Source organism: Macaca thibetana, chromosome 1 (assembly GCF_024542745.1).
Source record: "Macaca thibetana thibetana isolate TM-01 chromosome 1, ASM2454274v1, whole genome shotgun sequence".
In the NCBI taxonomy this organism is placed as follows: domain Eukaryota; kingdom Metazoa; phylum Chordata; class Mammalia; order Primates; family Cercopithecidae; genus Macaca; species Macaca thibetana.
The window spans coordinates 17,815,957-17,829,094 of NC_065578.1; the positions used below are offsets into that span (position 1 = coordinate 17,815,957).

The 13,138-nt window shown below is 55.4% G+C and overlaps 1 protein-coding gene across 1 annotated transcript in view; it reads right to left on the reverse strand.

The window, feature by feature from the left end:
* The window catches only part of ALDH4A1 (aldehyde dehydrogenase 4 family member A1), a 32,040-nt gene that overhangs the window by 10,048 nt on the left and 8,854 nt on the right, over positions 1-13,138 (reverse strand). The window contains 7 exon segments of the mRNA XM_050791638.1: positions 140-327; positions 1,560-1,634; positions 1,715-1,864; positions 3,879-4,034; positions 4,856-4,903; positions 7,751-7,843; positions 8,403-8,497. Of these exon segments, the coding sequence (XP_050647595.1) occupies positions 140-327; positions 1,560-1,634; positions 1,715-1,864; positions 3,879-4,034; positions 4,856-4,903; positions 7,751-7,768 (635 nt within the window). The 5' untranslated portion in view covers positions 7,769-7,843; positions 8,403-8,497.

Sequence of the window (13,138 nt, forward strand, 5' to 3'; positions counted from 1 at the left end):
GAAGTGGCTCACTCACAGCCACACAGCAAGTAAAGGAGTAGGGTCAGTGTATGACCCTGGGTTCACAGACAGCAGGTGACCGGGGTTGCCTGTGAACGTCCCCTAGCCACCCCAGCCTACAGCATCCCCAGGGACTTACGGCACACTGCCTGTGAAGTTGATGCCACAGAGGTGCTCTGAGCTGGTGACAGTGTCCCCAAATAGAGGCCCATCCGCTGGCACAAACTGGATGATGTTGGGGGGCAGGCCGGCCTCCCGGAGGACGCGGTAGACGGCATAGCTGGCCAGCATGGCGGTGTCACTGGGCTTCCACAGGACCACGTTGCCCTGCACGGGAGGTGTTCTGGTGATGCATGAGGATGGCGCCACCAGCCCTCAACCCCCACCCCCACCCTACAGCATGGTCGTCCCTCACCTGGAACCACCAGACCCTGTGCCAACCAGGACATCCCCTACTGGACCCCACTCCTCCAAGGCGTCTGGCCCCGTCTCCAAAAGTCCCTGCCAAGGAGACCACGGCACGGCCTGATCTACCCCATGCTCCGGCCAAGGCTCCCTTTCCCCAGCAGCCTGCACCAACCAGTCCTGCCATCACCTGGGCAGGTCTGTTCTTTGTGCTAGTCGCTGAGTGCTCACTGGGCGCGGCGGGGCAAGTGTACACGGGCTCTCTCAGCACACATCCTGGGCCAGGCATGTGCAGCAGCCAGGCACGTGGATGCCTGGCCATGTACCGTGTTTGTCTGTGCACAGATGCATGAGGATGTTCCCACGCATGTCCCTAGTACACACCCCGGCATCAGCATCCAGCGCCCCTGTCTGGGGCTCGGGGTTCCCGATGACTATGTGGACCTCTCCCGCCCAGGCTGTCTGGGAGCTGGGCTGAGTCTCCCCCATAGGCCAGAGACTTCATCCAGTAACAGCCACCCTCACTCCGATAATGGCAGAGGAGTGACTTGAATACCATCAACCCCGAGAGAGACTCTACATCCAAATCCTTCTCTGCTCCATCATTTATTTACTAGTCACTCAGTCTTGCCAAGTAAGTCACGGCTGCGTGTCTCAGTTTTGTCATCTGGCAAAGAGGCAGAGTCACAACTCCCTCTCGGAGCTGCTGAGAGGATGAAATGAGATCATCTCCATGCCACGCTTGACAGCAGCAGGCACGTGGTGAGCACCGAAGGTCAGCGGTAATTGTCATCAACAGAGCCGCCAACACTCAGCCACCTCCGGGCCAGCCCTGCCTGCTGCTGGATGTGTCTCATTTGAGTCTCACAACCCAGTCATGGAGGCTTTCCTATTATTTCCACTTTGCAGATGAGGAAATTGTGCCTCAGAGAAATTTGGGGACTGCCAGGGTCTCCCAGGTAGAGAGGGACGATGCTGGGATTCAAACTGGGTCTCTGGTCCCAAAGCCTACCCACGGCCCCAAGCGGCCTCCACCTTCTATGCCTCTCCCCATGACTAGGCTGAGACCCAAGGGGCTCAGGGTGGCCTCTGTCTGTCTGCTGGGACCAGGAGGACAATCAGCTGCCGCTGTCCCACCTGTGCCCACATCTCACCATCAGGGCCGGTGCCCCTGCCAGGTTGCCGCCTATTGCAGTGAAGTTAAAGGGCGAGATGGCCGCCACGAAGCCCTGGGGAAGGAGGCAGCAGTGAGGCCAAGCCCACGGCGTTGGGCTGCCCCGTGTGTCCGCCCACTGCCTCCTGCAGGTACCTCCAGACCCCGGTACACCGTGCTGTTGGTGCTCGGGGGCACGCTGATGGGCTGCTGCCCCTCCAGTTCCACCGCATACTTGGCGTTGAACCGGAAGAAGTCGATGAGTTCCGCTGCAGCGTCAATCTCCGCTTGGATCACGGTCTTACCCTGCAAGGCAGAGGGCCAGGGGTCAGGAACAGCTAACAGCCTCCTGTCCATCCTCTTCTCACATCTGACCCTGTGCCCAACGCGAGCACTGAGCCAGGCCCCAGCAGGGACCAGGAAACATTTGGAGGGCTGACCAGGCCCCGTCCCGGGGGCTGAGAGGGAAAGGATTCTCAAGCCCTTGAGCCAGCATCTCCTGCAGCCGGCCCTCTGGGCTGGACGGGGATCAGCAGAATTGACTGATCCTCTGCAGCAGGCCAGGTACTTCCCATGCACTGTCTTCGTTTCATAGCAACTCTGAATGGTGGAGGATGGCAAAGGATCTATGGTCAAGCCTCAGACCAAATTCAGGATCAGAGCCTTCCAGACAGAAGGGCAGACTAGCATGAGCCGGAAACTGGTCACTGGAAAACCAGGACAGAGACTCGGTGTGTGGGAGGCGGATGGTTCCTTCTCCAGGAATGATGTTTGGCCTTGCTGGTTAGTTTGGGCCAAAAACCAAGAGGAGAGTGACTGTGATTCCCTTAAACCGTCCATTGTTACTAACAGTGAATGTGAGCTGCAGGGAAAAAAATTGTGTACAGCCAAGAACAGGGCTTTTCCAGACTGACGTGGCCCCCTCTTGGCACCCAAGGTCACTGGCAGGTGCATGACCTATTACAGACACACAGCCCAGGAAGCTGAGCTAAGATGTGTACCTGGCTTCCTAGAAGTTCCTGAGTCTTAGGCCAAATACAGAGAGAGCCTAAACTGATCCTAGACTGTCTTCCCAGCAATGTGCGGCTCACCGGGAACACGCAGAGCTGGACACCCACCCCAGAGGGCTGCTGAGCCAATCTAAGGAGGCATTCAGCAGGATGAGGGGCTGCCATACCAGCTCTGTGCAGCAGAGGGGGTGCTCACCATGAGGCCCGGGGAGCAGGCGGTGGCAAGCAGCCTGGGTTCTGGCTCCTGCAATTTACCCTTCAGGAACCCAGGTTAGTTGGCAGCGTAGGGCTCAGGTCCTGGAGGTGGTGAAATAAACCTTTCTCTCTCGGCTCCTGTCCCCCACACACTCTGCCTGCTAGAGACACTCCTCCCTCAACTTGCATTTAGCAGGGCGAGAAGCTGTCGTGCCAGCTCTGTGCAGAGAAAACCATTGATCAGGGGCTTGCTATGCCTCGTGAAAGGTATCATGCAAAGACGAGAAAAAGACTGAGAATGTCAAGACATGTTTACTATGTCCAAAAAGCTTGTAAAGAGGCAGTACCTAGGAACTCACTCTACTCCAGTACAATCTGAGCTGTAACTGATGCAGGAACAACATGCTCTGGGGAAACAGAGGCAGGAATAGTCCTTTCGGCTGGAGAAGACTCAGGAAGCCTCACGGAGGGGGTGACATCAGGGCTGGACCAGGAGGTAAGAGTTCACTGAGCACGGAACAGACAGCAAGCATTCCAGGCAGGAGGACACAATGGGCAGAGGCAGAGAGGATGTCTGCCGTGACCAGGGAGTCCTGCTAAGTCCCAGATGGCTACACCATGGGTGGGACAGCTTGGCAGGGAAGGGCAGGATAGCGGGCGAGCCGGACAGAGGTGGGCAGAAGGGCCCTGGATATGGGGCTCAGGTCTTGGGACTTGCCTCTCAGCGGTGGAGAGGTCTGGGTGGGTCGTAAGCCAGGAGTGACATCCTGGAGGTGTTGGAAAGACCATTCTGAGGGCGGCGAGGGGCTGAGCAAGCTGGGAGGCAGGGAGACAGTGCAGGCCACCACCAGTCCAGGCAAAGCATGACGAAGCCTAGGAGCGAGGGCAGAGGGATGGAGGACAGGGGACATTTCCGAGGCAGGACGCACGGGCTCTGCACAATAACTTGTGATCATCCATCCCAGCTCCTAGGCCTTGTCCCTTGAGGACATCTCTGGGTCCCCAAAAGGGCTTGGGACCCAGAAGCGCTTCAGCTGATGTCTGCTGCCATGGGTGGGGCACGGCTGACTCCCAGCCCACCCCGTTCCACCCACCCAGACCCACCAGCACCTCACCTGTCCCACCATGGTCTTGGCGAGGATCTCAGCCCTGTGAGGCCCACTCAGCATGTCTGCCGCCTTCAGGAAGATCTGGGCTCGGTCTGCAATAGGCTTCAGGTCCCACTCCTTCCGGGCAGCCAGGGCAGCCTCGATGGCTTTGTTGAGCAGGCTCTAAAGGGAGAGGGAGAGGTTGGGGACTGCCGCCTGCAGCGGGAAGGGCCCTGGGGAGTAAGCGAGGGAGGAGAGAGCTGGAAGGCCACTCTCTTCCATCCAGGGACAATGCCTGTCGCCTGGTCCCTCAGCCCCCTGCCATCACAACTGCCAACAGCGTCCCGTCAGAGCCTGTAGCGGTTGGCAGTCTGAAGCCTGAAGGGCCCGGCCAGGTTGGTCAGCTCTCTAAGGCCTTGGCGCTGAGTCCCACAGCTGTTAAACTGGCTCCACTTTCTCTCTGGTCTAATGAAAACCTCACCTTATTCTTGGGACCTGATGCCCCTGAACCCACCATTCAGAAACTTGAGGTCAACTGGAGCCTGAGACATGGCTCTGCTGCTGGCCTCCAGACCCCAACTGCCCTCATCGCCACACAATGCCAGCTCCTGGACCCCCAGTCACCCCAGCCCCTCGTGCTGGCCCTTTCCAGTGCCAATTCTCGGCCTGGCTTTCCATCGATGGTGTCTCCAATTGCCCTGACTCAGCCTTCCAGAATCCACCTCCTCCCCAGTCCAAGATCTGCCCTACCACGGGCGTGTCTGGGAATGTCTCGGCCCTGGCTGAGGCAGCTTGCATTTGGCTCAAGTTAACCTTTGCATGCCTGGCCCAGTCAAAGACATCACCCAGGGACTCCCTCAGTGCCAGCCGCCCCCTGGCCACCTATCTACCATGGCCAAAGAAGGACACAGCAACTGATGCCCACCCCCATATCAGCAGCTGGCAGGGCAGGGCAGGGGCAGCAACCCTAACCCCCCGGTCACCAGCAGCAGGAGCTCACTCACCTTGTCTGCGTAACAGAACTTGGCCACCTTGTGTCCATGGTTAAAAGGCTGAAAGGAGAGAGAAGTGAGGTCCCTGTCCAGGAGGGAGGTGCCAGGATAAGGATGGAGAGGGCCGAGCTCAGAGCTGGTTTTCCAGGAAAGACCTGGACACGGCCTGCTGTCCCCGGCCTGCTCCCATGAAGCCCTCCCCAGTGCCCAGCCCACAGGTTGCTCCCTATTAAGAGTGCTGGTGTACCCACCATACAATGAGTAAGAGTGGCTCCTTCTCCGGAAGGCTCGCCGTCCAGGAGAAAGGCACACACCACAGGTCTTTCTAGGAAAGCACGGACCTTTGTGGTCAGGGAGACATGGGTTCGAATCCTGGCTCTGCCACCTACCAGCTGTGAGGCCCCAGGTAAGCTCGCTTCCTCCCCTAAGTCTCCTCATCTAGGAAATGCGGACTGCCCTCCCTGTCTCTTAGCATGGACAGGAGAACCAAAGGGGATCATGGATGAAAATTCTTTGGTCCAGCATGAGGCTATGACCATGGGCAACATGACCAGGTGAGGTCAAAAAGAACGCACCGGTGTTGTGAAATGCTTGGGACTTCCGCCCTGCCCCAAAGCCATTATGGACAGAGCAATTGCTTCCTAAGCCCCAGATTTACTAATCTAAATAGGAAGATCCTCAACAAACATTTATAAACAGAACCTGGTGTTGGTTCAAACTGCACCATTTTGTAAGCTCCCCGCTATTTTGCAGGCCTTGGTCCAAGTAAAACATTTCATGGGAGCTCAGGTCATGAGAAACATCCGGCTCAGCCACCTGTGACCGCAAGGCGGACAAAGGCCACCTAAAGAAACTTCCCTATCGGCCGGGCACAGTGGCTCACGCCTGCAATCCCAGCATTTTGGGAGGCCAAGGCGGGCGGATCACAAGGTCAGAAGATTGAGACCATCCTGGCTAACACGGTGAAACCCCGTCTCTACTAAAAATACAAAAAATTAGCCGGGCGTGGTGGCGGGCGCCTGTAGTCCCAGTTACTTGGGAGGCTGAGGCGGGAGAATGGCGTGAACCCAGGAGGCGGAGCTTACAGTGAGCCGAGATCTCGCCACTGCACTCCAGCCTGGGCGACAGAGCAAGACTCCGTCTCAAAAAAAAAGAAGAAAAAGAAACATCCCTATCATATCTTGCTGGGTAAAGGTATAAGGAACACCACGATGACATCCCACTGGAGGGGGCCAAACCACCTGATCATAACAACCTCTTATCAATATCCTGCCAGGCAGCAAGCCATACTGCCCAGACCCGTCCACCTATACCATGAGTACCCCAGCCTGGAAGCAGCGGTGGGCCCTGGCATTAAGCTGGTCCCCCACTTCCTCAGGTTTCTGCAATATACAGTGTTGCTGTCTCAGCCGCCCTCTCTGTGTGTGTGTCTTTCTTTAACCCTTGTCTTCCCTTCAAAACCTAATGCCTGGCAGTGGTGAATGCCAGCACGACCAACAGAGTAGGGAGAAATTTCACTTCTTTCCTTCCCAGGGCTGGCAAGAGAGTTTATATCACAACAGCTAACACTTTTGCTACCTATCCGTCTTCTGGTGAGTTATTGGAGCTTTCCTGTCTCAAACAGTAGCCACGAGCCACATTTCACATGCTGGACAACCACACGTGGCTCGTGGCCGCTGGAACGGACAATGCAGATCTGGCACATTTCTGCCGTCACTGCAGGAAATTCTATTGGCCAGCACTGGTCTAGGCTTGAGTAGAAAGTGACCATTCTCCTTCATGTTAAACTTTGGCACAGTCACTGTATATTCTGACCCTACCTGAGATTGGCCTGTGATGCTTAGGGGCTGAGAAGGTGGCTGCAACCTGGGCCCCAGTGGACTACAGAGCCCCGTCAGTGCTATGTCCCAGCAAACATAGATCCTGCCCTCACATGCCCCAGTACCCCAAATGTCTGGTGCCACAGTGATCAGCACGTGGCCAGAACCTCCAGCCAGGTCGGCGAGGCAATGTGGGAAATGAAAATCAGCAGTATCCACCCAGGGCCTTATCAGAATGCCGGAGCCTCGCTGCCTGGAAAAATCCCGGCTGCCATGCGGCCTCGGACGCCCGGGGAGCTGCAGGTAAGGGCAGGCTCTAGGCAGTTACAGAGACAACCAGGGAGCTGGGCGGTGGGTGCTGCTGTCAGTTGGCACCTGCACACACACCCAGTGCAGACAGAGTGACCTGGCCAAGGCCTGCAGACCCCAGGCCACGCTTAGACAGCTCCAGGTAGTCCTGACCCAGCGACAAGAGCTCCAGGACACCTCTGTGGTCAACTGCTGCCCCAGGCTGTCCTGGGAACCTTCAGACTGGGGGACCTGGGTCCTCCCGCTCAGTCATCCCTCCCCCTGCACACATCTGCCCAGGGTTTCAGCCGGACAGAGCCAGAATGTGCTTGCCCTGTTTGCAAAAGGCCCGACCTTTTACTCTCCTCCAAATCACAGACCTATGAGTTTCCTGGCCCATGTAAAGTGCCTGCCAGTTTCTGGAAGGATGAACTCCAAGCATGGGGGCTTCTTAGGCCAATGCCATCTGAGGAGCTCAGGGCCTGGGGCCCAGCTTTTTGCCATTAGCTCCCAAATCCCCTTGGCAAGAAATCTATGAGGAATAACAGAAGATGCTGTGTGGACCCCTCATGGCCTTTCTTGCCCAGACACACGGTGCCGCTAGCAGCTGGATGCAGTGTGGGTGCCGTCCTTTGCTTTGGGAAGTTTTACTGGTCCACAGAATTCAAAATCTGGGGTGGGGAGGGGCACTATAAAGGCCTTGAAGTCAGAGCCCACACATTATAAGCTTACGAGCTGTCAGAGAAAGAGGTCACATATTCAGGGGAGGGGCTGAGCCCTGCCCACCGGCTGGACATACCGACACCTGGTACTGCATGTCCGATGTCCACACCTCCTCATCCCCCACCACGCATGGGATGGCTTCCGTCCGGCCCTTCAGGTCCTTCAAGGCCTAGGGAGAGGGACAAGAGCGGGTATGGTCACTGCCTTCCTCGCTTCCTCCCATCTAAAACCCTAACGCAGAGTCCACAGACAGAGAGGCCAAGGCTGACACAGAAATGAGAAGGGGGCCAGGCCAGGTCGGCGGCCATCAGAGAACGTGTGCTCCCCTCGGGGGCAGCCGAACTCTGCTCCAGCCATTGTCACCCTGCAGGAAGGTGAAGTCTACCCATGACACAGAGATAAAAAAACTGCACCTGAAACTTATGCGAAGTCTCATGATCTTTAAAATGCTGGCAATTAACTGGAAAACATGTTTCAGTATAAAACAACTGGGCTTATGACATCTGACCTGGCCTGAGAAGCCCCAAAGTAGCTCTAGGCTGCCACGCTGGTCCTCACAGCTGTTCCCACACTCCAGACCCACAGCCCTCCCAGGCTTCCTCCCAAGGCTGGGAGCAAGAGTGGAAGTGGGTGATGGCTGCAGGCACGGAGCACTAGCTCAGGGCTGCTGGGGGCGGCCTCTGCTCCGTGCCCTGTACCTCTCGGGTGCCCCCCACCCTCCCCGTTACCTTTTGCAGGGCCTCTCGCTCAGGGCTGCCCTGCGTGAAGGCTAAGACTGGGCTCGTTGGCCACCTTCAGGGAGGAGGTGTGCTTCCACTGCAGCCTGGGACACAAGGGCAGGGGACACAGGCAGAGAGGTCAGCAGTGGCCCCATCACCAGACCCCAGCCCCTCTACCTCCAACAGGGGGTCCTAGGTGGGCACCCAGGGCCTGAAATCCAATGCAACTGGAAAGTAGGGGGTCAAAAACCCACCTTGGCCTGGGCACAGTGGCTCACACCTGTAATCCCAGCACTTTGGGAGACCGAGGTGGGCAAATCACTTGAGGTCAGGAGTTCAAGACCAGCCTGGCCAACATGGTGAAATTCTGTCTCTACTAAAAATACTTAAAACATTAGCAAGGTGTGGTGGCGTGTGTGCCTGTAGTCCCAACTACTCGGGAGGCTGAGGCAGGAGAATCGCTTGAACCCAGGAGGCAGAGGTTGCAGTGAGTCAAGATCATGCCACTGCACTCCAGCCTGGGTGAGAGAGTGAAAAACTCCGTCTCAAAACAAAAACCCACCTTGGGGGTCCACAACCCAAGGTTCAAGTCCCAGTCCCACGGTTGTGTGTCCTTGAGCCTGTGACTTGCCTCCTCTGAGTGTGGTTCTCCATCTATCAAGCAAAAATAATCACACTGAACTCATGTGGTTGTTTGAAGTTTAAACACATAGATGCAAAACCATGTTTAAAGTATTTTGCACATGCAAAGCGTTACTCTCCCTTTCTTCTCCCACAAGGCAGGCTTTATCCCGAAAAGACCCAAATTCCTTCTCTTTCTAAGCTGAAAGGGCAGCACATTCCAGAACACAGTCTCCTCAGAATGTGAACCAGCTGAGATCCTCTTGGCACAAAGGGCTGAGCGCTCCGGGTGGGCAGGAATGTCCAAGATGTGGACCATGAACTTGGAGGGCTGCCCCCAGCTCAGCTCACGACCCGGGAGGGCTGGCCCTGGGGGTGAGGTGCTTGATTCCAGGGCACTGAGTCTCAAGAACTCCTTGCTCAAATCCTCTGACCTCTTTCCACCACCCCCGACCACATCTGAGGATTACAAGTGGGAGGTCAGGTGGCTCAAAGCTAGGACGCTGGGGTCAGTCATTCCAGAGCTGGAGCCTCAGCTCTGCCACCTCCCAGCTGTGGGACTTCCCCTTCAGGCCTGTTTCCCCCTCTGTAAATGAGAAGAATCATGATGACAAAGTCAGCTAACACCCAAAGGGCACTTGAAATTCACAAACTTCCCATCTACCGTGGCATCGGATGGGTCCCACCAGCCACCTCTCTACAGAAATAAGGTCATTTCGGTCCTAAAAGGAAAATGACTAGTTCAAGATCAAGAGTAGGAGAAATCTGCACTTGAGTCCAGAAGGCCCAGATATCATATCATCTGTCTCGGGTGTCAATGACCCCAGACAACCCAGAACAGCTGGAGGTGCACAGGTGGGGCTCACTGGTCGGCGCAATGAGGGAGAACACACAGCGTGGGGAACCACAGGGCGTCTCAGTAAGATGCTGTTAGGATCCAAACCCCCGTGGGGTTTGGCAGCGTGACTTGAGGAGGGTTTAAGGAAGCTAGGGTGAGCTCTGGATTGGCTGCTGTCAGAAAGTGGGGGTGAGGCTGACTGGGAAAAAAGGAACATTTACCAAGATGTTTGGTGCTTTGTGGGTGCCACAGAGATCTTGTTTTTGTCTGTGCTTAGACAAAAATCATGAAGAGGAGGCCGGGCACGGTGGCTCACACCTGTAATCAAAGCAGTTTGGGAGGCCAAGGTGAGCAGATCACTTGAGGTCAGGAGTTTGAGACCAGCCTGGCCAATAAACTCCGTCTCTACTAAAAATACAAAAATTAGCTGGGCATAGTGGCCTGTTCCTGTACTCCCAGCTACTTGGGAGGCTGAGGCAGAAGAATCGCTTGAACCTGGGAGGCAGAGGTTGCAGTGAGCTGAGATCATGCCACTGCACTCCAGCCTGGATGACAGAGCGAGATTCCGTCTCAAGGAAAAAAAAAAAAAAAAAAATCAGGAAGAGGGCTTATTGTGTCTCATCTGATCATAGTCTCAGAGGGACATGGCCTGAGGCTAGTGTTCTGAGATTGTTTATGCCCTATAGGAGACAGAATGGCCTGGCTATGAGTGTCAGGGGCCAGGAGTCTGGGGCTCAACGATCCAGCCGGGGAGGTCTGAAGGAAGGACACAAAACCAAGGGAGTGTGGCCAGACCCTATGTTCATTCCGCAAGGTTGACTGATGACCTGCCGGGTCTCTGGTGTCATCTCAGACCCTGGAGGTAAAGCAGTGACAGAGACAGCAAGGCCTCTGGCTGCACACAGGTGACCTTCAGTGTGAGGCCTGGTCAGGAAATAAGCAAGGTAACTGCCAGGCCTCTGAGCCCAAGCCAAGCCATCGCATCCCCTGTGACTTGCAGGTATACACCCAGATGGTCCGAAGTAACTGAAGAATCACAGAAGAAGTGAAAATGCCCTGCCCCGCCTTAACCGATGACATTCCACCACAAAAGAAGTGAAAATGGCCGGTCCTTGTCTTAAGTGATGACATTACCTTGTGAAAGTCCTTTTCCTGGCTCATCCTGACTCCAAAAGCTCCCCCACTGAGCACCGTGTGACCCCCCCACTCCTGCCCACCAGAGAACAACCCCCCTTTGACTGTAATTTTCCTTTACCTACCCAAATCCTATAAAACAGCCCCACCCTATCTCCCTTCGCTGACTCTCTTTTCGGACTCAGCCCGCCTGCACCCAGGCGAAATAAACAGCCATGTTGCTCACACAAAGCCTGTTTGGTGGTCTCTTCACACGGACGCGCATGACAGTAACCACAGATGGTGAGCATGGCAATGAGTAAACAACGGGGAGAATAGGGCTGCTTCAGCCACGGTGGTCAGGGAAGGCCTCTCTGAGGAGGTGACCCTGAGCGAGACTTAAAGGAGGCTTGAGAGGAGCTGGGAAGAGCATCCCAGGTAGAAGGAGGCAGAGGGAGGGGCTGAGGGGCCTGCATAGTTGAGGCAGAGGGAGAGGCAGGGGCAGGGGCCAGTCCACCCAAGAACCTGGCAGGTAAAGTGAGTACATGGGACCTTCTCTCCCTCCCCATCCACATCCACCCTGGGCTGGCAGCTCTGCATGCGCCACCCCCACTTTGCCTCCAGCAAAGTGAGCACATAAGACCTTCTCTCCACTCCCCTCCCCTCCCCATCAACCTCCACCCTGAGCCGTAGCTGTGCACCCCCCCACCCCCACTCTGCCTCCCACTAGCTGTGTGACCTTGGGCAAGTCACTTGTCTTGAAGCCAGTTTCCCTCTGTAAAACACTGACACCCCCTCATGGGGTTACTATGGAAATCTGATAACGATAAATACATTAAAACCTGCATTACCCTCTCCCGCCTACTGTCATGGGAAGAATGGAGAGGCAGGCCGCGAGTCTGCGAGTCTCCACAGTCCCTCGGGAAGGGGCAAGGGAGTGTCAATCCCCTGGGACCATCTGGAAGCTTCTGACAGGGACCTCAGCTAAGCTCCTGACCATGCATTCCAGCAGCGCTCCAGGCCTCAACAGCACCACACCCACCAAAGATGGTGAGCCAGATAGCACCATCAACTCTTTCAGCCGAGAAGTGGAACTCTGTCCCAGTCCCCCTTTGGAGCCCAGGTCCTCGTGGACGGGAAAAGCGCAGGCCCAAGAAGCAGACAAATCTGGAAGCAAAGCTCACACCTGCTCCATGACCTCAGTGCATTCTTAGAAAGTCTGTGAGCCTCAGTTTCCTCACCTGGAAAATGGGGACAATACTACTGAAAAGAGAAAAATAGCTCAGAGCAGTGTGAGCTATGTGAAGTATGCAAAATGTATGAGGCCCCGGGGAGACACAAACACAGACCTGAGTCATGCCCTTTGCATTCACGCCCGGTGGCAATTATTTCAAGGCATTTTGTTTCTGACTAGCTGCCTCATCCATTAATTTTATAATCCTGGAAAGCATCATACAAAGAACAACGCACAGCCAATCAGTAGCTTTTTTTTTTTGATTCAGAGTCTCATTCTGCAGCCCAGGATGGAGTGCAATGGTGCCATCTCAGCTCACTGCAACCTCCGCCTCCCGGGTTCAAGCAATTCTCCTCCCCCAGCCTCCCGAGTAGCTGGGATTACAGGTGCCCACCACCACACCCAGCTCATTTTTGGTATTTTTAGTAGAGATTGAGTTTCACCAGGTTAGCCAGGCTGGTCTCGAGCTCCTGACCTCAAGTGATCCACCCGCTTTGGCCTCCCAAAGTGCTGGGATTACAGGCGTGAACTTGGCCAGTAGCTTATATTGTTTTAATATAAATTTTTGGTAAATGACTTAGAAACTGCCTCTTTCCCCTGCACCTTAAAAAGCCCACTTGTTACTACAGTTAATCGGAGTGTATATTCAGGGTAGCTTGAATCTATGCTCCCCGGTGGCCATCCTCAACTTCAGAGCCTAAATAAACTCTACTTAATCCTACTTTCTGAATCTCACTATTTAAGGTTGATGCGATGCACCTTGCAGGGTCATCAGGAGGATTAAAAGTGTTGGCCTTTCCTTACCCCTCCCGCTCTTGCTTTCCAAAGAAAATTCTAAAGGTCTCAGAATGCTATGTCACATGGGCTCCCAGATGCCCCCAAAAATCACAGCCTCAGGGGCTGGCCCAGGTACTCAGCAACTACTGGAGGAATACACAG